The sequence below is a fragment of the Mobula birostris genome, chromosome 8 (assembly GCF_030028105.1).
Source record: "Mobula birostris isolate sMobBir1 chromosome 8, sMobBir1.hap1, whole genome shotgun sequence".
NCBI lineage: Eukaryota > Metazoa > Chordata > Chondrichthyes > Myliobatiformes > Myliobatidae > Mobula > Mobula birostris.
In genome coordinates, this window is record NC_092377.1 from 48,115,903 (window position 1) to 48,140,805 (window position 24,903).

At 39.2% G+C, this 24,903-nt stretch overlaps 1 protein-coding gene across 1 annotated transcript in view; it reads right to left on the reverse strand.

Moving 5' to 3' along the window:
- Nucleotides 1-24,903, reverse strand: part of LOC140201288 (N-lysine methyltransferase SMYD2-like) — a 50,513-nt gene that overhangs the window by 9,137 nt on the left and 16,473 nt on the right. The window contains exons 2-9 of the mRNA XM_072265144.1: nt 24,041-24,104; nt 20,246-20,356; nt 14,161-14,221; nt 12,658-12,782; nt 10,443-10,510; nt 3,127-3,229; nt 2,125-2,235; nt 1,047-1,167 (exon numbers count right to left, since the gene is read on the reverse strand). Coding sequence (XP_072121245.1) covers nt 1,047-1,167; nt 2,125-2,235; nt 3,127-3,229; nt 10,443-10,510; nt 12,658-12,782; nt 14,161-14,221; nt 20,246-20,356; nt 24,041-24,104 — 764 coding nt within the window. The remainder of the gene's footprint in view (nt 1-1,046; nt 1,168-2,124; nt 2,236-3,126; nt 3,230-10,442; nt 10,511-12,657; nt 12,783-14,160; nt 14,222-20,245; nt 20,357-24,040; nt 24,105-24,903) is intronic.

The following is a 24,903-nucleotide window of genomic DNA, read 5'->3' on the forward strand; positions in this document are numbered from 1 at the left end:
ACCACAGAGTCAACCTGTACAGCTGCTTTGAGTGTCCTATGGACTCGGATCTCAAGATCCCTCTGATCCTCCACACTGCCAAGTGTCTTACCATTAATACAACATTCTGCCATCATATTTAACCTACCAAAATGAACCACTTTACACTTATCTGGGTTGAACTCCATCTGCCACTTCTCAGCCCAGTTTTGCATCCTATCAATGTCCCGCTGTAACCTCTGATAGCCCTCCACACTATCCACAACACCTCCAACCTTTGTGTCATCAGCAAACTTACTAACCCATCCCTCCACTTCCTCATCCAGGTCATTTATAAAAATCACGAAGAGTAAGGGTCCCAGAACAGATCCCTGAGGCACACCACTATCCCTTCATGACCTGACCAATCAAGAATTTATCAAGCTCTGCCTTAGGCAGCCACGGAGGCCATCTTTATGTATGTCTGTGGCAAAGAATTCCACTACTCTCTGGCTAAAGAAATTCCTCCTCAACTCCATTCTAAAAGAACATCCTCTATTCTGAGGGGTTGTCTTCTGGTCTTAAGGCTCTCCCACCATGGGAAACATCCACTCTATCGATGCCTTTCACAGTTCAATAGATTTTAATTGGATCATCCCTCATTCTTCTTAATTCTACTGAATAGAGGCCTAAAGTTATTAAATGTTCTTCATACGACAAGCCATTCAATCCCGGAATAATTTCTGTGAGCCTCATTTGAACCGTCTCCAGTTTCAGCACATCCTTTCTTAGATAAGGGGCCCAAAACTGCTCACAATAGTCCAAGTGAGGCCTCACCAGGCTTTATTAGGTCTCAACACTGCACTACATTGTTGGGAATTTGGAAAGAATAAAACAAGATGTAGATTTAGTGTAATGGGTGGTTGATAGTTGGTGCAAGCTTGGTGGCTCCTATGCTCTCTCTCCCCATTGCTCCATTGAACACAGAGCAAACAAATCTTCTAGAATCAAGATCATTAGCAAGCATGTAGCAGTTTGGTATCAACCAGATGCCAGCCCCATAACCATCCACTGAAAAAAAAGGATATTTTTGTAGTGCTTGGCTCTCCTGAACTCTTCAATTATATTCCTTGCATATTTGATCATGTCCTTGACAATCTCTGGCTTTGGTGGCTCACCATAGTTTGTGACGTCCAACTTTTCTTTATCCTGCAGAAATAAAGAGGAAGACAAGCAGCATCAAAATAAGGCAAAGTTGTAACATGGCAGTGCAAGGCTACGGTTTCACCTGACATTTTGAACCCCTTTGTCATAAAGAGCCCCTTATGGGTCCCATCAATTCACAGAAATTGATAAATGGGGTATAATAAAACTACATTCAGATACTCTAAGCTCCAAGTTCAACCTGGGGTGTAAATGGACTATCTGGGAATGATTTGGTTTTAACTAAAGATGAAGCAAAATCTATGAAAATACAACTCAAAGACATAAAAAAAAAGTGGTTCATGCTCTTTTTCCTCCAATACCCAGCTTTAGCAAGATGACAGAAATAGAGACAAACCACTTTAGGTTACTGAGCTTCTTTCACCTAACAATGAGGCATCTGTTCTCATCTTTCATCATGCTGAGCACTGGTACCCACCAGGGCCGTTCACACTGCTGACTCACAACTGCACCACCAGATCCAGATCAAACTACATCATTAAGTTTGCTAATGACACAACAGTGGCTGGCCTCATCAGCAAAAATGTGTTGGTATGCAGAGAGGAGGTAGAAAGGCTTGTCAAAGAGGATGCTATCCAAGTTACATGCCATCTTGGACAATGTCTCCCATCCACTACATAATGTACTGGGTGGGCACAGGAGTACATTCAGCCAGAGACTGATTCCTCCGAAATGCAGCACAGAGGGTCATAGGAAGTCATTCCTGCCTGTGGCCATCAAACTTTACACCTCCTCCCTTAGAAGGTCAGACACCCTGAGCCGATAGGCTGGTCCTGGACTTATTTCATAATTTACTGGCATAATTTACATATTACTATTTAACTATTTATGGTTCTATTACTATCATTTATGGTGCAACTGTAACGAAAACCAATTTCCCCTGGGATCAATAAAATATGACTATGATAACATCAAATTCAGCATGAAGTTTAAAAAATTTACCCTTGCTTTTGTTGCACATTCTCTGCAGTCGCATGTAAAGAAATAAGAATCCCTCAATCTGTCTTGCCTGTCTTCGGTTGGATACAGCAGATCGATGTAACTTGTAAAAATCTACAACATAATAGACAAAGACAAGTAAGATTTTCAACTCAAATTTAGCATCAAATCTGAATTGAATTTGGCCTGCAGGTGATATGCAATTGCAATTATTTAATGTAGCACTTAATCAAAAAGAGTGCAGGGTACCCTATGTTATGGAGGGCTTTCAATGTTCATAAACTCTCCTCTTCCCCCTCACCCCAGTAAATCCCATGCGGGGAGGTGCAATCCTACAGAAAGTTCTTCTCTCAAAAGTAATGTCTCCACGTCTGTACAGATAAAGATTTTAATTGAACTTTCATTATCCAAATTGCCATACGGCAGGGGTATATTGTACTCTCAAGTTCAACTGGCACACCCCCGGTGCACTTCGGTTAACCAAGGGTGTAGGCACCCAACAGGACTAAAAACAAAACCTGTCAAAGGGTGGATGAACTCTTCATGAGTCAACAGCCACCTACTGTCTGTGTGAGGAGTGGCGCGCCACACAGTCTTTCGTTTTGTAATGCAGAAAATAACAAAAAATTTTGCCTGACGTCGGCCCCTTAGGCCTGAGTCGATGTAGTAGTAGAAGCCCAACACTCAATCTCTTCACATATGATTGGCAAGTTTCTCATATTCTCAATACATCATCGGTATAAAAGCAATGCCCATAAAGGATGGTATATTGAATAACTTCTTAGCACCATATTTATCTGCCTTAACAATTGTATCACAAGGTTTGTTTATCTTCATTATTTTTTATACGAACTTCTTAATCTTAAACTAAATAAAGATGATGCAGTAATAAGGTTTCTTACTTTGCATATATTATTAATAATATACACACCAGCAAAAATGTCCATTTTAACATTTTTATTAAAGTTAAAAGCCAAAATAAGTTTGATCATACAGCTTTCTAACCTCTTCACCAGGGCATATCTGCTTCACGGCTCTGACCTCTGCGGTCGTCCCCCTGTAGGTTACAATCACATTTGGGCAACAACTGTGATTCATCAAAGCGACACTGGATTAGAAACAAAACAAAGAACATTAATGTTTGAGGCATTTCAAAAATCAGTGATTCCACTTTTAAAAATTGTGCAATTTAAGTGGAAATAACTTTCTGATCAGGTTGAAAATTGATAATGCAAGGGGGAAAAAGACAGCTAATACTTGTTAAAACAAAAACTGTTTTCTACCAGGCAAATGAAGATGGTGAATGTAGTTTGCTGGGTAACAGAATATATGTAGCCGTTACAAAGGATGCCAAGGATACAAGATGTTCATGTATAAAATCAGGAGTTACAGGTAGCCCATTAAAGCATCCAAATGATAAAATACATACTAATTGCATTCAGTGTCCAATGAGTGAAAATCATGTCTTTAAACAGTCCTATAACTCAATCATATTAATATAGCAAACACATCTTAAATCACTGAACAGGCTCATGATTTATGTGGCAGTAGAGTTTCTGGAAACTGCTGATATTTGGAATTCACTTTTTTTTTAAAAACATAGCTGCTCCATTAATTTTTTTTGAAAAAAAGAGATTTGACAGGCCATTTACCCAAAACATTCTGCTCCTTTGTCTAGAGACTCCTGAACATTTTTAACATTGCTTTCACTCCACTAATTTAAGTCCCCAACACTAATTAGAGGTGAGCTTTAAATGCCAAAAATCAATACTCTACTACAGCATTTCTTCACGATGTCTCACCGCCAGCAATTTAATGTCATGCAAGTTACAATGAGTTACAATGAGTTAAAAGTAGCACACAAAAATAAATTAAGAGATATTTTTGTAAATACCAAGTGCATCTAACATCAATGCAAAAACACCTTGGAGGAGTTACTAAAACAGACAGGATAATAACTAAAAGAATACTCATCAGACATTAACACAGTAAGCTTAAGCATTTAGATCACTCCAACTGTGTGTGTAATTACAGTCCCTGCATCGTCAGACTTACTAACACCCAAGGCAGGTGACATGCTCAGCAAACTGCTTTCTTGAAAGAGGCAATATTTGAATCAAGGAAAAATAATCTTCTCATCACATTTTTGCTACCCCCTGGTGGCATCAGCAATCATCTCCACTCAGCACAGATCAGATCAATAGAAATAATGTTTTATTCCTGTACGTCACAGGAACAGTCACCACTGCTGAACAGATTTAAAACTTTGTCACAAGATCATGCAAGATATTATTTATACAACTGATTGGGTTTGGGAGGCATGGAAGCAGATTATCTGGGCTATGCCAATCAATTGTATATTCCCCCATCTACACACTACAGTGGCGTTTATTTTGTTCCTGAAAGGGGAAGCAATATATTGATGAACTGAGGAGAAAACACAAAGAAAAAAATCAGGAAGTCATATGACATCTTTGGAATGAGAATGGTGTCAAATCAAATTGATGTCTTTTCAAAAGAACATTGTTTCTTTCTGCACAGATGCTGCCTAACCTGCTGAGTATCTCTACAGCAGGTACAGCAGTAGCCTTCAGAGAGGAAGTCATTACCCTGACAGAGTGGTATCAAGAAAACAACCTCTCCCTCAATGTCACAAAAACAAAGGAGCTAGTTGTGGACTACAGGAGGAACGGCGACTGGCTAACCCCAGTAGACATCAATGGATCTGGGGTTGAGAGGGTGAAAACCTTAAGTTCCTCAGCATAATCATCACTGAGGATCTCACGTGGTCTGTACATACCGGCTGTGTGGTGAAAAAGGCACAATAGCACCTCTTTCACCTCAGACAGTTGAAGAAGTTTGGTATGGGCCCCCAAATCCTAAGAATTTTCTATACGGGCACAACTGAGAGCATCCTGACTGGCTGCATCACTGCCTGGTATGGGAACTGTACTTCCCTCAATTGCAGGACTCTGTAGAGAGTGGTGTGGACAGCCCAGTGCATCTGTAGATGTGAACTTCCCACTATTCAGGACACTTACAAAGACAGGTGTGTAAAAAGGGCCCGAAGGATCATTGGGGACCTGAGTCACCCCAACTACAAACTGTTCCAGCTGTTATCATCCAGGAAATGGTACTGCAGCATAAAAGCCATAACCAGCAGGCTCCGGGACAGCTTCTCACATCAGGCCATCAGAGTGATTAATTCATGCTGACGCAACTGTATTTCTGTTATATGACTATGCTGTTGTATGTAATATTTATTATAAATTACTATAATTGCACATTGCACATTTGAACAGAGATGTAATGTAAAGCTTTTTACTCCTCATGTATATGAAGGATATAAGTAATAAAGTCAATTTAATTGTTTTTTTCCTCCCTTTTTTTAAACCAAGATTTTCAGCATCTGCCTGTTTTTTGATGAAGGCATGACTGTGCAGGCGCATGGACATCAGCGAGTTAAGACTGAATGGAAGAATTTAAAAAGAAGACAGCTTTATAGAACGGCCACAGAGTAGCAGGAGTCAGAGTAGGAGGGCCTTCACACAACAGGGCTTCAGCAATAACAGGTTGAGGCAAAGTCTGTTAATTGTGAAGAATACGAATAGGAAGGATGTCTGTGAGACCGGTGTCCTGTACTGGGTCTCAGATGTGGGATGTCTGGGAGACTCCCAGCGTTCTGGACAGCCACATCTGCACCAGGTGTGTTGAGCTGCAGCTTCTTAGGGACCAGGTTAGGGAACTGGAGATGCAGCTCGACAACCCTTGTCTGGTCGGTATAAGTGAGGAGGTGATAGATAAGAGCTATAGGCAGGTAGTCACACCGGGGCCTCGGGAGAGAGATAAGTGGGTAATAGTCAGGAGACAGAAGGGCGAGAATCAGATACTAGAGAGTAACCCTGTGGCTGTCCCCCTTACCAATAAGTACTCCTGTTTGAGTACTGTTGGAGGGAGGCCTACCTGGGGGAAGCAACAGTGGATGCACCTCTGGCACAGAGTCTGGCCCTGTGGCTCAGATGGGTAAGGAAAGGAAGAGGATGGCAGAACAAGGAAGCATAATTGGGAGCAGATGTTCTCAGGGAAATGTACGGCAGAAATGTGACAAATGTTCAGGATATTTGCATGGCGTTCTGCATAGATATGTTCCAATGAGACAGGGAAAGGATGGTAGGGTACAGGAACCATGGTATACAAAGGCTGTGGAAAATCTAGTCAAGATGAAAGGAAAAGCTTATGAAAGGTTCAAAAAACTAGGTAATGATAGAGATGTAGAAAATTATAAGGCTAGCAGGAAGGAGCTTAAGAATGAAATTAGGAGAGCCAGAAGGGGCCATGAGAAGGCTTTGGCAAGCAGGATTAAGGAAAATCCCAAGGCATTCTACAAGTATGTGAAGAGCAAGAGGATAAGTAGTAAGAGAATAGGACCAATCAAGCGTAAAAGTGGAAAAGTGTGTATGGAACCGGATGAGGTAGTGAAGGTACTTAATGAATACTTTGCTTCAATATTCACTACAGAAAAGAACCTTGGTGATTGTAGGGATGAATTAGAGTGGACTGAAAAGCTTGAGCACATAGACATTAAGAAAGAGGGTGTGCTGGAGCTTTTGGAAAGCATTAAGTTGGATAAGTCACTGGGACCGGATGAGATGTACCCCAGGCTACTGTAGGAGGTGAGGGAGGAGCTTGCAGAGCCTCTGGCAATGATCGTAGCATCAATGGGGACAGGAGAGGTTCCGGAGGATTGGAGAGTTGCAGATGCTAATGATTCCTATGATTAGGAATAGTCAATATGGCTTTGTCAAAGGCAGGTCGTGCCATATGAGCCTGATTGAAATTTTTTGAGGATGTGACTAAACACACTGATAAAGGTAGAGCAGTAGATGTAGTGTATATGGATTTTAGCAAGACATTTGATAAAGTACCCCATGCAATGCTTATTGAGAAAGTAAGGCAGCATGGGATCCAAGGGGACTTTGCTTTGTGGATCCAGAATTGGCTTATCCACAGAAGGCAAAGAGTGGTTGTAGACGGGTCACATTGTGCATGGAGGTCGGTGACCAGTGGTATGCCTCAGGGATCTGTTCTGGGACCCCTTCTCTTCGCAATTTTTATAAATGACCTGGATGAGGAAGTGCACGGATGGGTTAGTAAATTTGCTGATGACACAAAGGTTGGGGGTCTTGTAGATAGTGTGGAGGGCTGTCAGAGGTTACAGCGGGACATTGATAGGATGCAAAACAGGGCTGAGAAGTGGCAGATGGAGTTCAACCCAGATAAGTGTGAGGTGGTTCATTTTGGTAGGTCAAATATGATGGCAGAATATAGTATTAATGGCAAGACTCTTAGCAGTGTGGAGGATCAGATGGATCTTGGGGTCTGAGTCCATAGGACACTCAAAGCTGCTGCACAGGCTGACTCTGTTGTTAAGAAGGCATACAGTGTATTGGCCTTCATCAACCGTGGGATTGAGTTCAAGAGCCGACAGGTAATGTTACAGCTATATAGGACCCTGGTCAGACCCCACATGGAGTACTGTGCTCAGTTCTGGTCACCTCACTACAGGAAGGATGTGGAAACTATAGAAAGGGTGCAGAGGATATTTACAAGGATGTTGCCCGAATTGGGGAGCATGCCTTATGAGAATAGGTTGAGTGAACTCGGCCTTTTCTCCTTGGAGTGACGGAGCATGAGAGGTGACCTGATAGAGGTGTATAAGATGATGAGAGGCATTAATCGTGTGAATAGTCAGAGGCTTTTTCCCAGGGCTGAAATGACTAACACAAGAGAACAGTTTTAAGGTGCTTGGAAGTAGGTACAGAGGAGATGTCAGGGTTAAGTTTTTATATGCAGAGAGTGGTAAGTGCGTGGAATGGGCTGCCGGCAACGGTGGTGGGGGCGGGTCTTTTAACAGACTTTTGGATAGGTACATGGAGCTTAGAAAAATAGAGGGTTATGAGTAACCCTAGGTACATGTTTGGCACAGCACTATGGGCCAAAAGGCCTTTATTGTGCTGTAGGTTTTCTATGATTCTATGTTTTCTATGTTTTTTCAATTAATTATACTAATTTGTTTAATGGAATTTATCATAGAAGTTTAAAATATTTTAATGCACTTGTTAAAAAAAGTAATTGTTTTTTTTATTGTAAATAGTTGAATATTTCCAGTGAGTTAGAAGCATTAAAAGTTATGAAAACCTTATTTCTGTACTATTATGAATGAGCGTCTGGAAGATCTGCAGGATGGACTTGTTGCCTACTGTGGGGGTGCAGTCATCTTCTGTCATGTATGAACTTGGTTTGTGGCATCATCGTTACATCCTGCAGAGAAGTCTGAATGATTTAACTACACATTGCCCTTGATCGGCCTATATTTATATATATTGCTGAGAGGCTGTATTTCCATCCTGTGAGTTGTTTGAGTTACAAACTGCTTGAATCTGACAGCTGGCATTCTGACACTTCACAAGGTCAAGCCAACTCTTCTGTAGGCCTGTTCTGGTCACCATATGGTTGCATTACATTGAATATAGTCAAGCTATTTTGGACTGAGGTGACTTAAGGCAGCAGATCTGCAAAAATCAAGTCCATAATTGTTAATGTCAGTGGGGAGAGCAGGCTGGCAGCGTTTTCTGCCCAATACTCTACATAGAAAATTCCCAATCAATCCTTGTAGTTCTAATTTACAGAAATCGTATCAGGCTAATCGGATTTGAGCACTCTCCTCAAATTTCACCTTGTATTCTCGTTACTATCCCAAGGTAACATTAAAATCTCCAATAATCAACTATTAATCATTTGGAAATCATGATGGTCCAGTGAAAAGGGCACTATCTGCTAGTCCAGCAGCCACGTCCTATTTATGCCAATTAAAGGAGGAGTTTTACTATACTCTTATTTGGGTATTGTTCCATTCCAGCCATCCTCTTGCGACATTTGCAAAACTCAGACAACCTTCTAGCTTACCCATTTGCAGTAGGATAGGTTTGTCTCTAGGTTTTCTTGGATTTGAGCACACAACTTGAAAAAGGAAAAGCAACAATTGCCTGAAAAGACAAATGGCACAATATAGGGACAGGATCAAATCATCCAGCCCCATTATCACATTACTGTCTATATAGAGATAAGAGGGAGGAGAAGATGGCGGCGCGATGCAGCGTGCGCGGCCGTTCCGAATGAATATCGATTATGTGTAACTAGGGGGCCGTGCACAATCCGGATTTGATGGAGACAGCCATGAGAAGCGCAGGGGAACATCTGGAGTAACTTCTGAAATGCCTGCTTCGCTGCCACTGCTACTGTGTGATCGAGAATCTCCAGAGACGAAGACCCCAAATCCTCGGCTTTGCCTATTGCCTGCTGCCAGGGCCGGGGTCAAAGCGCTGGGCAGAGATGGTGCTTGGAGTCGAAGAGGTGGTCAGAGGCTCGGAGTTTTCAGACAGACTCGGAGTCGGACTGTGGTCGGATGCTTCCAGGATGCTGCATCGGCAAGTTGGCGGCGCTGGAAGTTTACCGTCTGCATGAGATGATGGGACTTTCAACAGACTTTGAGACTTTTACTGTGTCCATGGTCTGTTCTTATCAAATTATGGTATTGCTTTGCACTGTTGTAACTATATGTTATAATTATGTGGTTTTTGTTAGCTTTTAAGTCGGTTTGTCATGCGTTTTCGTGATATCATTCTGGAAAAACATTGTATCATTTCTTAATGCATGCATTACTAAATGACAATAAAAGGGGATTGCGTGTCCTCATAATCATAAGTTTGATGTCGCTTTAGCATTTATGCCACTAAACCATTCCCCCATCACGCATCTCAAAGAGGCCGAATTAAATTTGCTTCTTCAATGGCCAGACACTATGGCTATGACTCAGCCATATTTCGTTCTGACTCACTCAGATTTGTTTATGAAATGCTCTTCACAGCAAAAATTTCTGGCATTGTGAATTGCATAATGGTTGGGAGAAAAACGATGAAATTTAACCAAAATTGTCTTATCAAAAATCACTAATGACCTCTAAAAGTGAATGTTGGCCCTTCCAACACAACAAGCTGGACAATTTACAATGACTAATTAACCTACTAACCAGATAGTCTTTGGACTGAGTGAGGAAACCAGGGCCAGCGGAGGAATCCCACACGGTCACAGGGAGAATGCATAAACTCCTCATAGATGGCGCCAGGAATGAACTCCGACGCCTCAAGCATCACGCTAACCACTAGGTCATCATGGCGTTATAAAAATTTCAGGTTAATTCACAAGAATAAATAACTGCATTGGTAGCCATATCAGACTGTACTTCACATTACAATCCTAACCTTGGAAAGATGGCAGAGCCCAAATGAGAAAGTTCTTCATCTTCAATTGTGAATCCATTGCAATTTACCTTGAGAAAGGAAGAAAAATTAACAACTTTACATGAATGCCTGCTTCCTGCGTTGATCTCTACACTAAGTTGTCGATGAGTATACTTCAATTTCTCAGAAAAGATCTTCATTTCCCATCAGTAATACTCTATTAGATGAACACAGTTTACAGTGTTCAACAGCATTGCAATTACAGTTCACCGTCAATAATCCAGCAGCCTGGACCAATTATTCAGAGAGAAGTCCAAATCAGACTTCACAGCTGGGCAGTTTAAGGCCAATTAATAAAATAAAAGTTGTTAATTTAAGACAATGGCACACTCAGTCCCATCAGCTCTGCAAAATCCCCCACCATATGCTGCACCAAAATTAGGAAGACCTGGCTTTTCATGCCAGATATAGCCACACCCACAAAACCATGCTTTTCATCCACTGACCCATCAGTCACGAGTGTGCATTCCTGCACTGCAAGGACAAACCACTGAAGCGGTGGCAGACTGGTATATAGGTGAGAAGCTCTTGATTTCTGTTTTGAACTCAAAATCCAGTGGTGCTAGGACCAACATGAATGCTAAAACTGTATGTTGCATAGTGAAAACTAAACAATAGCCTGGATATTCCATTCCCATGGCAGAGGCAATGCCCAGATTTAACCATGTTTCCACATGGAAGGCCTGCTTTCTTGTTCTATCCTGTCTCTCACCATTCCAGCTATCTTTGCACTATATAGTTGGACTCCTTATGGAAATTAAGCAAGGCAAGCTGGAAAATCTGTGTTAGGTTCAATTATGTTTCCAATGTAACTCCCTAAAAATATGTGCAGACAGTGGTAAGAATACAAGTTACTTTACTGTTTGTTATACCCAATAATATGCAATTTCCTTTCAATTTCAAAATGAGTGAGTTTCTCTATGGAAGTTGCTTCTTTAAAATATAAGATAGAGGTAAATGGTGCAATGAGTACAGCACTGATTAGTTTGGAGGTTAACAAAAAGTGGGCTAAACTTGAAAAACATTACTTCAACTGAAAACAGCAGGAAATAGCATTCTTCCACTGAAATAGTAATTCTAAACAAAGCAAGCCACAAATCAGATGCGGAGATATTCTCAAGTCTCATTATTAAAATTCCTGTACATCACTGTAATTAATAAGCTGAAATGATCATTCTAAAATGGAAAAACGTAACAGTTGGAGTATCAAACCATACTTTCACCTTTCATGATCAAGATCATAGAGCAGCCACCATTTATCATTCAGAACAAGTACATTTTAGGCCTGTATGCAGACCTAATATAGAGGGTCTCTGATCCTACAACAGTTAAGAATGTGGCCAGTACAGAAATGGTGTCAGAAACAGTGACTCCAACCCACGTCCTGTAACCATTCCACTCTCCCAGTTCTTCCATCCATTGTGTTTGCTCTTACAAGACTTTCTACATTCGCGCTTCCAAGATGTTGTCGTTCTTTCTGAACAATGTCTACACCTCTACCATTGCTGATTGAGTCCATTTCTCACAGCTCTGCTCTAACACCTTCTCCTCTTGGACAGAGCAAGTATAACACTCCATTTATTCTCACCCTACAAATTCTGCATTCAACCATCCTTCACAATTAACACTGCCCGATCTGCTGAGTTCCTCCAGCGTGTTGTGAGTGTTGCTTTGACCCCAGCATCTGCAGAGTATTTTGTATTTACTTCACAATTTACACCACCTTCTATAAGATTCCACTTCCAACCAATCTTCAATCCCGTCCCAGTATTTCAAATCATTAGCTTCATGAAATGAATCACTCTTGCGTCCATCAACTTCCCTTCTTACAACCTTTTGCCACTGCTGAAATTTTAACTATTTCTCCTGCCTGACCTGCTGAATGTTTCCACATTTTCTTGCTTTGTTGTACCTTGTAAAGGGCATTTCTTTTTTCCCAACCCTTCACAGCCATCCCAGATGTGATATAGAGAAATGGTTCTTCTGTTACTATCAGCAATTTTCAGATTTCTTTCAGATATCCTGGGTTAAAGCCTTCAAATATGGCATCAAAGTCATGCTGATGTTAATGTGAAAAATCGTGGATTTGTTTCATGAAATCACCCACAGAATAAATAACTATTTTCTCTCTCGCTCCCCTCCCACCAGAACACAAGATTTCAAAGCTGCTACAAACCTTAGCAAAGAGCTCAATCAAAGCCGCCTGGTCAGGGAAGTCCAAGTGTTTAGAATAAAAGTGATGAAGGGCGGCAATGTCACTCTCAATTAACTCTCTCTTTTCATTATCCAATTTATCAAGGTCTGAAACAAAACAAAAACAAAACCATTTGAAGTGAATGGATTTAAACAATGGTTACTCAGAAACCTTAATATTGGTTTCAATCTATTGGAGAAGTCAGTAGGTCAAGTGCCAGGAACAACATGGCCCACACTGTTGGTTTGATCCTATTGTTGGTGTTACCTTGTCAAATTCCTCAAATAAATATTCTCTCAGACGATACAAAAACAAAGGAGCAGAATGAGCATGCCCAAAGAAGTGGAAGGAGCAGGCTTTCACTGCACTTCTGACCCGCTAAAAGAAATGCAGCCTTCATTCCAGCTATTGCTGGTATTCTCCTAACAGGGAAGGCAGCATTATTCTACAGATTTCAACCTGGATTAAAATGCCCTATCAGTCCAATTATTCTTTTAGTCGTGACAGCAGGTTACATCAAATTGTGTTTGTTTCAAGTCAGCACAATTAAGGAGAAAATTACCCACTTGCTTGACACACCATGGTTCTCCCAGTGGTCGATCATTTCCCCAGTAGCTTCCTAGTGCAAGCACAGCTTATACAATACTAATTTTAATTATTTTGGCACAACATGGTTGTGCAAACGGTGTTCCTGTGCTGTGCTGTTCTATGTTCAAAAAGTTCATATATGAGACCATGATTTGTGCAGACCGAGATAAGAGGATCAGCATACAAGGTCTTTTGTAAACCCCTATACTAGTTCAATGCTAATCACTTCAATATCCTCACCTTCACTAAAAGCATTTGACAAATTAATATTTTCTTTGCAAAGTACTTAGAACATCATGAAGTAAAAAAATCAATATCCACAAGCCAAGTAACTATTGAATAGAAGCAAGAAGGGGCTACAAGTAATACCAACATTCAGTGTGCCTCAAAATGACCTCTTCAATATCTTCTTGCAGCTGCCTCTGCTACTGACATAGTTCCACTAATTATTGAAACTGGAGGCTGGGAAACAACTTACAGTACCAGTGCATCCCTGTGGACCACACAAAAGTACATAGGAGTCCTTTCTAACAGGCTAAAACAAAGAAGTCAAAGTAGTCACTTTGGAAAAATCGTTAGAACAAATTTGAGATAACAGCCACCATGAACCTTATACTACCTCAGATGGTATAGAGATTCAGAAAAATCACAGATGAGGTATTCTAGTGCAGCAAATATATATCTAATCGTTAAGGGCAGACTGAAGCTTTAGTCAAAGTAACATAGCGAACCTGTCAAACACTTTGAGGTACTGTATGCAGAGTTGAAATACAAAATATTAATTACATCATGATGAATGGAATGTCACAGGAGGCATATCCTTTATTTGGAAACTTCAAATGTTGCAGAATATAGAAACTTGATTGATTTCAGACTTTATAATGAATGCATACTTACGTGACTCAAACTCATTAACAGCTAATAATTGCTCTGAAGGTGTTTTCTCTGGATGCATTTTCTATAATTAAAAGAACATATAAAAGAATTTAAAACTGTAGCTGCTGCCAAATAGATTCAATAGAGTGATTAATCAGAAAGTAAAAGCTACGTTTCCGTTGTCCATATTAATTCTCAAAAGAACTTAATCATCCCATAGAAGAGAATGTTTGAGCATAGAGCCAAATAGTATCCTTGCTACCTTGTGATATTCCGCATTCCTTGTGTTTACAAAGCTATCACACTTACGGAGATCAGAGCTTCTGGGAGCATGGGAAACAGGCAGCAGCAAGTTGAAATAAGAATGCCAGAAATGTAGTCTTTTTGCTGTTTTGTTTGCCCTGGAAGAAATCTAATAGCACTTTAAGAATATTTACTCTGTTGATTGTTATTTTAAAAGAGACAGTTTAGGGCACCTCAGAACTGTGGAATTTTTCACCATGTGGAAAATGCAAGATAGTTGGCCAATCAATAGATAAAAGAATTCTCAGATGGAGATGCTCCAGCAACGTTTATATCAATGCTAGTGACAGGTAGAAAACACGGATGAGGAGTTGCAGTTTTTTTTTAAAAAGGAGATAGGAAAGAATAGCATGTAGGAAGCCCTCAGAAAGATCGTCCTTGTATCACACATCAGTAATTGTAGAAGTAGAAAGAGAGCACTCAAGGGCGTCAAGAAATGATGCACGGGGGAAGGTTTGAAGATCGTGGGGCATTGTGCCCAATATGGGCAGATATGGAACTTGCACAAGACTGATGGACTGCACCTCAGTATTGGGAATGAGGGTACAATGACTTGGTGGAAAGGAAAGCTTTTTATGGGGCCAGGGTGTGAAACTGACTTGGCAGTGTGGCGGGCACAAGAAAGCAGTATAAAACGAGAAGGAAAGGCACGGAACACGTTCTTGAATAACCAGACTCAAGTTTGGGTCCAGATACATTGAATAAGATAGGAAATCTGTGGGAGTAATTAACCAAACGAAGTTTTGTGAACTACATAAAAAACAGCAGAGCAAGAATAGGTTCCAAGCATTTCTTAGTACAGAGGTTGCAGGAAAAAAAGGGAAGGGAAGAAAGTTGTGTGTGTATGGGGGTGGATGGTTTGTGTGGCAACATTGACAAAGGAGACTGTTGCAGTGCAGTAGAAAAAATATATAAAGGATATCTCACAATGATCAAGGACAGAATCTATGTGTAGAATTAACAGGAGGTGTGATTACACTGATCAGACTATCATACAGGCTGTCATGTATTAAGAAGCAAGTCTTCAGGGAAATCAGATGTGCAAAAAGCAGAAGCTTGTGACTGTCCAAATATAGACTAGGACAGCAGCAAGCGAAATAAACAAGCAGGCAGGATGGGGGGGGGGGGTGTTAAGTGTCTTCAAGGAAATCTACTCATCATTACATTTCTAGGTCAATGAGAAAAGGTAACACTACTGAATCATGTCTTGCAGTGAACAAGAACATGCCTTTTAGCCCACCAGATCAATGTTGTCTGTCTTGCCCATCTATACTATCTGTATTTGCCCAGATTAGCTTCTACAATGCTTGCCTAATTAAGTGTCTGTCTAAATATCTTCTAAAGGTTGTGGCAATCAGATCCTAGCTCCACTCTGTACAAAAAAATCTTTCCCATCAAATCACGTTTAAAACCCCTTCCTCTCATCTTAAACAATGATCTCATATTTGGATATCCCTTCAGTGGTGAAAAATGATTCAGTCTACTGTCAATGCCTCATTTAATTTTTTTTTATATACCTCTCTTAAGTTATGCATCAGACTCCTGGGGAAAACAAATGCATCCTATCCAATCTCTCTTAAGAAGCAAAGTCCTCCAATGCAGACAACATCCCGATGAATCAGCTCAGCAGTCTCCAAAATAACCACATCCTTCATAATGTGGAGACCAGGATAGCACACATTACTCCAAGTGCAGTCTAACCAGTATTTTGTGAAGTTGTAATATAACTTCCCAACTTTTGTGCTCTATTCTACAACCTAGGAAGGCAAACATACTATATGTTGCCACTATTAGGAACAATGTACTTGACCCCCTGTTCATAAATATTCTTTAGCACCCTACCATTCACTATTACACTAGAAATCTAACTCTGAATTTCTGAACTTTATTTGCTTCGTTTTCTACACTTGACATGCTGAGTATATCCAGCATCCCAGAGTGAGACACAAGTTGACTCAGATGAGAATTGCTCCCAAATCATGCAAGTGGCCCATCATCCTCAACAAGCCTTGCCTTCCTAACCCATTTTAATCCAGCCCCTTCTGTAAAATAAACCTTCTCTGAACAAAGTTAGTGACAGATAATTGCACATTCCAGCTGTTCCCTATTTAGTGAAGAGCACTTAAAAAGGCTCTTCGGCATATGGATACATAAAAAATGGAGGGTTGTCTACTGTGTGGGAGGGAAAGGTTAAATTGACTGTGGCATATGTTTATATAGGTAAGAACTGACTCTAAATATATGAATGATTTTTTAGATAACCTAGACTTCCCTGAGATTTCACAGGATATGTCTTCTATGCTAGATACTCCCATTACCACTGATGAGATTAAAAATGTTATTTCCTCTATGAACCTGGGGAAAGCTCCTGGCCCTGATGGGTTTACCGTAGAATTTTATAAATGTTTTGCACCTTCATTAATCCCTTGGTTCTGTAGGGTTTTCGAGGCTTCATTAAAACTTGGTAAACTTCCCGAATCTTTCAATAGAGTGTCAATCTCTCTAATACTAAAGAAGGATAAAGATCCTGCTCAATGTGCATCTTATAGACCAATTATCTTTATTGAATGTTGAATCTTAAATTTTTTCTAAGTTATTAGCAAACAGATTAGAAAAAGCACTTCCTTTTATTATTTCGGAAGACCAAACGGGTTTTATTAAAGGTCATTACTCTTTTTATAATATTCGCACACTGTTAAATATTGTTTATACCCCCTCACAAAATGTTCCTGAGTGTGTTATCTCTTTAGATGCTGAGAAAGCTTTTGATAGAGTAGAATGGCCTTACTTATTTAAGGTGCTTGAAATGTCTAATTTTAGCTTGAAATTTATATCCTGGATCAAACTGTTATATCATTCTCCTGTGGCCTCGGTCCGTACTAACTCTCTAAGCTCACCTTTTTTCCCTCTTTTTCGAGGTACTCGACAAGGTTGTCCTCTTAGTCCTTTATTATTTGATATTGCATTAGAACCTCTTGCAATTGCCATTCGAGAATCTCCAAATATTACTGGGATAACTCGGGGCTTAAAGTCCCATAAAATATCACTCTATGCTGATGACTTACTTTTATATATTTCTAATCCTCAAAAATCCATCCCTGCTGTTTTAGAGTTATTAGCACAATTTAGTCTCTTTTCAGGTTATAAATTAAACCTTAGTAAGAGTGAACTTTTCCCGATGAATAAACAACTTCCCTTATATCATAACTTTCCATTTAAATTGAATAATAATTATTTTTCATATCTTGGGATTAAAATTACTTGTAAACACAAAGATTTATTTAAGATTAACTTTTTACCCTTAATTGACCATATTATTCAACTTTCATCTAAATGGTTTCCTTTATATTTAACTTTGATTGGTCGAATTAATGCAGTTAAGATGTTTTTTCTGCCAAAATTTCTATATATATTTCAGGCATTACCGATTTTTGTTCTAAAATCTTTTTTTGATAAAGTTGACTCAAAAATTTCTTCATGTATTTGGCAAAATAAAAACCTGAGACTGGGTAAAATACATTTACAGAAAGCTAAGAGAGATGGAGGTTTAGCATTACCTAACTTTAGATTCTATTACTGGGCAATCAATATTCGACATATGAAATTTTGGTTACTTGACCAGGATATACTATCCATTCCTAAATGGGTAGCATTGGAATTACAATCTGTTCAGGGCTATACACTTGGCTCTATTTTAGGTTCCTCTCTTCCTTTTGATTTGAAACGCCTTAAACAGGTATCTAACCCGATGGTTAAATATACCTTACGTATTTGGTTCCAATTCAGAAAATTTTTTGATCTTAACCAATTTGGGCTAGCGATTCCTATTTTAGGTAACATTTTTTCCTCTCTCTTTTACGGATCGTGCTTTTCAAATTTGGAAGGCTAAGGGTATTTCACGGTTTTTGGATTTATTTTTAAATGGTTCCTTTATGTCTTTTGAACAATTATCTAATAAATATAATTTATCAAGAATACATTTTTTTAGATATCTACAAGTTAGAAATTTCCTAAGTACTATACTTTCTTCATTTCCAATGCTTCCTCCTACATACATTTTAGATACTATAATTAACCTTAATCCATGTCAGAAAGATGCATCGGCTATGATTTATAATATTATAAAACTTAGGAAAGCTCCATTTGATAAGATTAGGGTAGATTGGGAACAGGAATTGGGGTCTATCATTTCCGTGGATGACTGGGGGCAGATTTTACAATTAGTCAATACTTCCTCTATCTGTGCTAAACATTCCCTAATTCAATTTAAAGTTGTTCATAGAGCACATATGTCCAAAGATAAATTAGCTCGCTTTTATTCTCATATTAATCCTTTTTGTGATAGATGTCCGGGGCAGATAGCCTCTTTAACTCATATGTTTTGGTCTTGTCCTACTCTGGAAACTTTTTGGAGAGACATTTTTAATATTATCTCAAAGCTATTGAATATAGATATCTCTCCTCACCCTATTACTGCTATCTTTGGACTACCTAAAATTTCCAGTAATCTTTCTCCTTCAGCCCGTAGAATGATTGCATTTCTTACTTTAATGGCAAAAAGATGTATCTTACAACATTGGAAAGAGCTTAACGCTCCAACCACCTTTTTTTGGTTTTCTCAGACGATATTATGCTTGAATTTGGAGAAAATTAGAAGCAATCTTTATGATTCCTCACTTAAATTTGAACAGACCTGGAGATCTTTTATTCAATATTTTCATTTAATGTAATTTTTTTCTTCTCTTTTTTGCTCCATATTTATATACGCTTCTTGTTTTTTTTTAACTGTTTTTAATGGAGGTCGGGTTTGAGGACGTGATTTTAAGTTCTTTAACTCTACTTGGTTCCAAGTTAGCCCATTGCTTTGCTTTTAGTTTAGTTGCACGGTGGTTTTTTTTTGGGGGGGGGGTTCCTTATCTCTATTGATATATATATATATATATATATATAAATTAGTATACTATTATGTTACCTTAGTATGTTATGTTTAATTTACATTGTTTGTATCACTTTTTTTTCTGTATAAATATATCCTGTAATTTTATTATATTCTAACAGTGTATTAGTGCCTATATGGCTTACCTTTTTGTATACTTATTCAATAAAAAGATTTAAAAAGAAAGAAAGAAAGAAAGAAAGAAAGAAAGAAAGAACAACATCATGGGCCAAAGGGCCAGTACTGTGTTGTACTTTTGTCTGCTCTATGGTGTGTCCTCTTTAGTTTCCAACTGAATTTCTGAGTGACCATTTCACGCTTATCCCTTCAATCACAAATGGAATTATTTTACTACTTAAATCTTAAATGGCCTCAATGAGGTTACCACTCAGGCATTTTCTGTCAGAGAAAGAAAAGTGCACCTACACACATGCATGGGGGTTGGGGGGGGGGGAACAGAGACAGAGAGAGTCCAGCCAATTAGTTTCTCATTTAGTTCTGGAGCTGACTTTGCATCTATTCCTTTCTGGCACTGCCACTGCTTCAGAATCCCATTCATAATAGCAGAACTTTTCTCAAGGTGAAGAACTGAACTTATTAATGTTTATTATAATGGAAGGGAAGAGAAGGCCTGGTTTTGAACAAGAATTTTACTCTCAGTAGATAGATATCAACACATATACACTTCTACTACAATTAATAACCAGCAAATTTCAAACTGACAACAGCTGTCAAGCAATGCCATGTTGTTAACTCAATACTAATAGTAAATAATCCAGTGCAATCTTCAAATATTGTTATTCCAGTGGGTACTATCTCCCTAACCTATATCAATTTGTTAGTTTACCCATTAGTCAGTCATCTTACCTGCTTAACCAGGATTCTTGCCACCAGCCTGACTGTCTCTGAGGGGTTCCAATTCTGCCCAAATTTACTCAGTGAAGAGCATTCCAGTTTGTGCATTGGCCAGTCAGCTTTCTGCAAGACAAGTTATAAGATGTAGTATTTTAATTACACAAATGTGGCGAGGTTATAATTGAAACAGAAACTTCTGTTAGTCTTTTACATTTAGTGTTAATGGGTTCAGCAGTAAAGCAGTAATTCAACAAAAAAAACATTTAACAAAGTCTACCCAATCGAATATGTACACACATCTGCACTGCTGAACCCTCTTACACATATCCCTAGGACAAATACAGTGGAAACACTCAATCCTATTCCCAATTGTAATCTCCACATTCTACAGAGAAGCCGGAAGAGATTTTATTATGCTGCTCAGATTCAGAGATATCCAAATGCATCAAAGGAAAAGCAAATTTGAAATGCAGAGTTACAAACAGCTAAAACTCAAGTATAGGAGAGCCACAGACGATTCCACTTATTGGTTGTACACATAGTTCTTCCCTCACTGGCCCCCACCCCTCCTCAATTTTCTTTAACCAATCCTCATGAAACAATTTTCACTAGTATGTGATTCCAAAGCAAAAATTATCTACCAAAACAAAATTTATTATGTTCCCCAAACTTGATCAGACAATGCTTTTATTATGGATGTTTCTAGAACTGAACCATCTCACATCCCCACATCATACATGATCAGTTCTAATGTAAAGCACTTGATGGACAATACACTTAAACCTAACTTTACAATGTTGGGAATAAGCAGAATAGAAATATTGAAGAAGTGTGAAAGGAGAAAAATAGCAAGGATGGAGACCATCATCTTATGCATTAATGGGTCAGATATGATTCACCTGCAAAAGTCTCCCTCTATCACAGAGTATTCAATGCACCTCTCTAGATCAACAGCATTTTTGTTACCTTTGCATATTGAAAGAACGAAGCAGTATTTGTAACTAGTCCGAAATTGCCAGCATTTAGAAGGTCACTGCTCATATAGCCAGACACTTGTAAAGTCTGAGAAGTCCAAAAATATTGACTTTGACCCACATACACTGCTACACTTCAGACAAGTTCATACATTTGGGCTCCTCGTGCCCACTGAATATCCTATTTCAGGAAGATGAAGGCATCTCTGAAAAAAAACAGTGCATATAAAGAAATTACAAGAACAACTTGAAACTAACCTGACTGGCTGCTTCATTGCCTTGTATAGAATTTGAATGTGCAGGAACACAAGCTGCTGTGGAGAGTAATAGACATGGGCACATCCCTCCCCATTACTGGTAGCATCCACAGGAGGCACTACCTGCTGAGTTCCTCCAGCATTTTGTGCGAGTTGCTTTGGATCTCCAGCATCTGCAGATTTTCTCGTGTTTGTTTTTTTTTTGTTCTAATAGAGTTTTCTTGTAAATATCATGTGTAATTTGTGTTTTTTTCTTATGAATGCTACTTATAAAATGCTATGTATTTGTGATTTTGCTGCAGGCAAGTTTTTCATTGCTCCTGTGTATACATGTACTTATGCTTTAACACAAACTCAAATTTGACATTTGGCTGTTACCCTGGAATAGGGTATAGGTGCTGACTGGTTGTATCCAGAGGTTGTTCACTCAAGCATGAAGGAGTCAGCCATTTGAGACTGAACTAAGGAGGGCTGTTTCTTTGGAACTCTATTCAAGGCAGCTGTGGCCGATCAGTCCTTAAGCATGCTCAAATCTAAGGTTCAATATACAGATATTATGAGAATACAGAGATGCAGAGATGACAAAGTAGAATTCCCAGTTTTACTTTTTCCATTCTTATTGATTCAATGAAAGACCAAATAGAAAATGTTGGTACCTAAAAACCGCTAAAGTAAATTTCTTTTACCTTGTTCCTTTAAGAAAGACAGCAGGAATAATGCAGGAAATTATAGGCTGGTGAGCCTTACATCAATGGTAGGGAAATTACTGAAGATTCATAGGGACCACAGTAATTCACATTTGCAAAAGCAAAGACTTACTGGAGAAAATAACATTGCTTTGCGTGGGGGCGGCGCTATCTCACAAATAAGATTTAATTTTTTTTTAAGGGGGTAACAAGGATAATTGATGGTCGAGTGGATGTAACTGCATGTTTTTTAGTAAAGCATTCCATAAGGTCAGTTATGATAGGCCGTTCCAGAAGCTTAAGCCGCATGGGATCCACAGTGAGTTGGCAAGTTGGACAGAAAAAAAATGGCTTGGTCACAGAAGACAAAGGATAGTGTTGTACAAGTACTTGTTACCCTGACTGCAGGTTTGGGACCAGTGGGTGCCACAAGGATTATCCTAATTTTCAAAGAACAAATTTAAGCAAACTACCGCTAAATTAGTTAAAGCATACTGCAAGGTATGGTCAGGGCAATTAGTATAAAACTCTACAAATTGCTTTGCATCTGTATGAAACTTTGGTTATGCCACATTTATAATACCAGGTGAAGTTCTGACTGCCACACAGAAAGGATATGGAGGCTATAGAGGAGATGCAGATGCAGAAGAGGATAACCACGCTGTTGCACAGGCTGGTGTGCATTATCTACAAAGGCAAACTTGATTGTTTTCTCTGGTGCACTGGCAACCTCAAGTATATAAAACCATAAGATGCAGAGATGGAATAGATCAAGGGTGGCCAACCTTTTGCATTCCATGCGTCAATTTTTTCACGCACGAGACCAGATGCCATTTTTTCACACACGAGTTCTATATTAACATATTTTTACAAGAATTGAATGGGGGTACAAGAGTTGTATCGCACACCTGAACTCGTGCATGAAAAGATTGATGCATGGAATGTAAAAGGTTGGCCACCCCTGGAATAGCTGGTCTTTTTTCCAGGGGTGGATATGTCCAATCGTGGAGGACACAGACTTAAGATGAAAGGGAGAAGTTTTAAAGACAATTTTAAAAAATTTTAAAAACAGAGTGGAAGGTGCCTGGGACATGTTTCTGAGGAGGTGGGAGAAACATAAGTAGCAGCAACATTTAAGAGACATTCAGATAGAGACAAGAAAAGGCAGGGAACAGAGGGCCAGGAGCAGGCAGCTGGGATGAGTTGGGCTGGCAGCATGGTCAGCACAGACACGGTTCAATGTTCTATAGGCAAACGTTATACACTATTGAAAGAAACAGTGAAATCCAACACAAAGAGATCAAACTAACAAAAGAATCCGAACAATAAGCCTTCATCATGGAGTTAATTCTTTTGCCTAGAATGCAAGGGTGAAATGTGTTTTAATATTTTAATTGATATGAAACAACACAGAAACTGGATTTCATTGTAACAAGCTTACTTTCCGCTATTGTGAAAAGTAAATTGGTTTCTTTTCATCACATATACTGAGGTACAGTGAAAATCTTGTCTTGCGTATCATCCATACAGATCAATTCATTACAACAGTGCATTAAGTTAATACTGTACAAGAATGCAGAACAAGGTTACAGTTTTAGAGCAGGTAAACAATAGGGTGCAAGCCATAACAAGGTAGATCGTGAGGTCAAGAGTACATCTAACATTGATGATTTTGCACATTTTGCTGATCACAGACTTGGATCTTACCTGCAACACACATCAAAGTTGCTGGTGAACGCAGCAGGCCAGTCCTGACGAAGGGTCTCGGCCTGAAACGTCGACTGCACCTCTTCCTACAGATGCTGCCTGGCCTGCTGCGTTCACCAGCAACTTTGATGTGTGTTGCTTGAATTTCCAGCATCTGCAGAATTCCTGTTGCTTGGATCTTACCTGGCAGGTGACGTTGCAGTAGAATGCTAGCTTACATCGTCCACACTTTGCTAAGTCGTCTTTACTGCAAGAACAAAAAATAAGAAGACATTATTGGGTAATCAAACACATTCACTAGGCCACAGCTATTGTAGGAGCAACACAATAATCAGTTTCATGGCTACATGCACCAATTTCCTAACTTAACAGGCATATTTCCTTAATAAAGGTCAGTTATTTCCTAATGTACCATATGATTTGGACAAATAATTAACCTACATTCTCTTGGAAGCAATCCTTTTGCCAGGTCATTAAAAAAAACTACAGATACAAATGCAGTACAGCTCCCTTCTACATAGGGAAAGAGCAAAACTGACCAATTTAATCTGAACAATCCCTTCCTCAACATGTATTTAGAAAAGACATTAGTACAACATTAACTTAAAAGGCTTGTGACTTGAGTTCCAGTAATCTTTCTCGCCTTGCTCAACAAAAATATAGTTCTGCCTGAACAACATTCAAAGACTGTTTGCTTTTACCAAAAAATTTCAATGAATCACAATCCTCAGAGAAAATTATTGCACTTCAACTCAGTTTTATATGGATGACATTTTTAACAAAAAAAAAGCTTAATTAGAGCATTGTTACATTGGGCCTTACCAAGAAGTCATATTTACTGTTTCATCAGTAACACCAATTTGTTTTTTTTAAACAGATTGGCAAAGTTGTAACATCAAATTTGGTTGCTGTATTTCCCAACCACAGTAGTGCTTCACTTCAAATTTATCTTAGCCATGTGCCATACAGATCCCTCAGTTGGGTTCAGTCTTGATCTTCTGTGTTCAACTGGCATTTATTTATTGAGAATAGGCCCCACTGGCCCT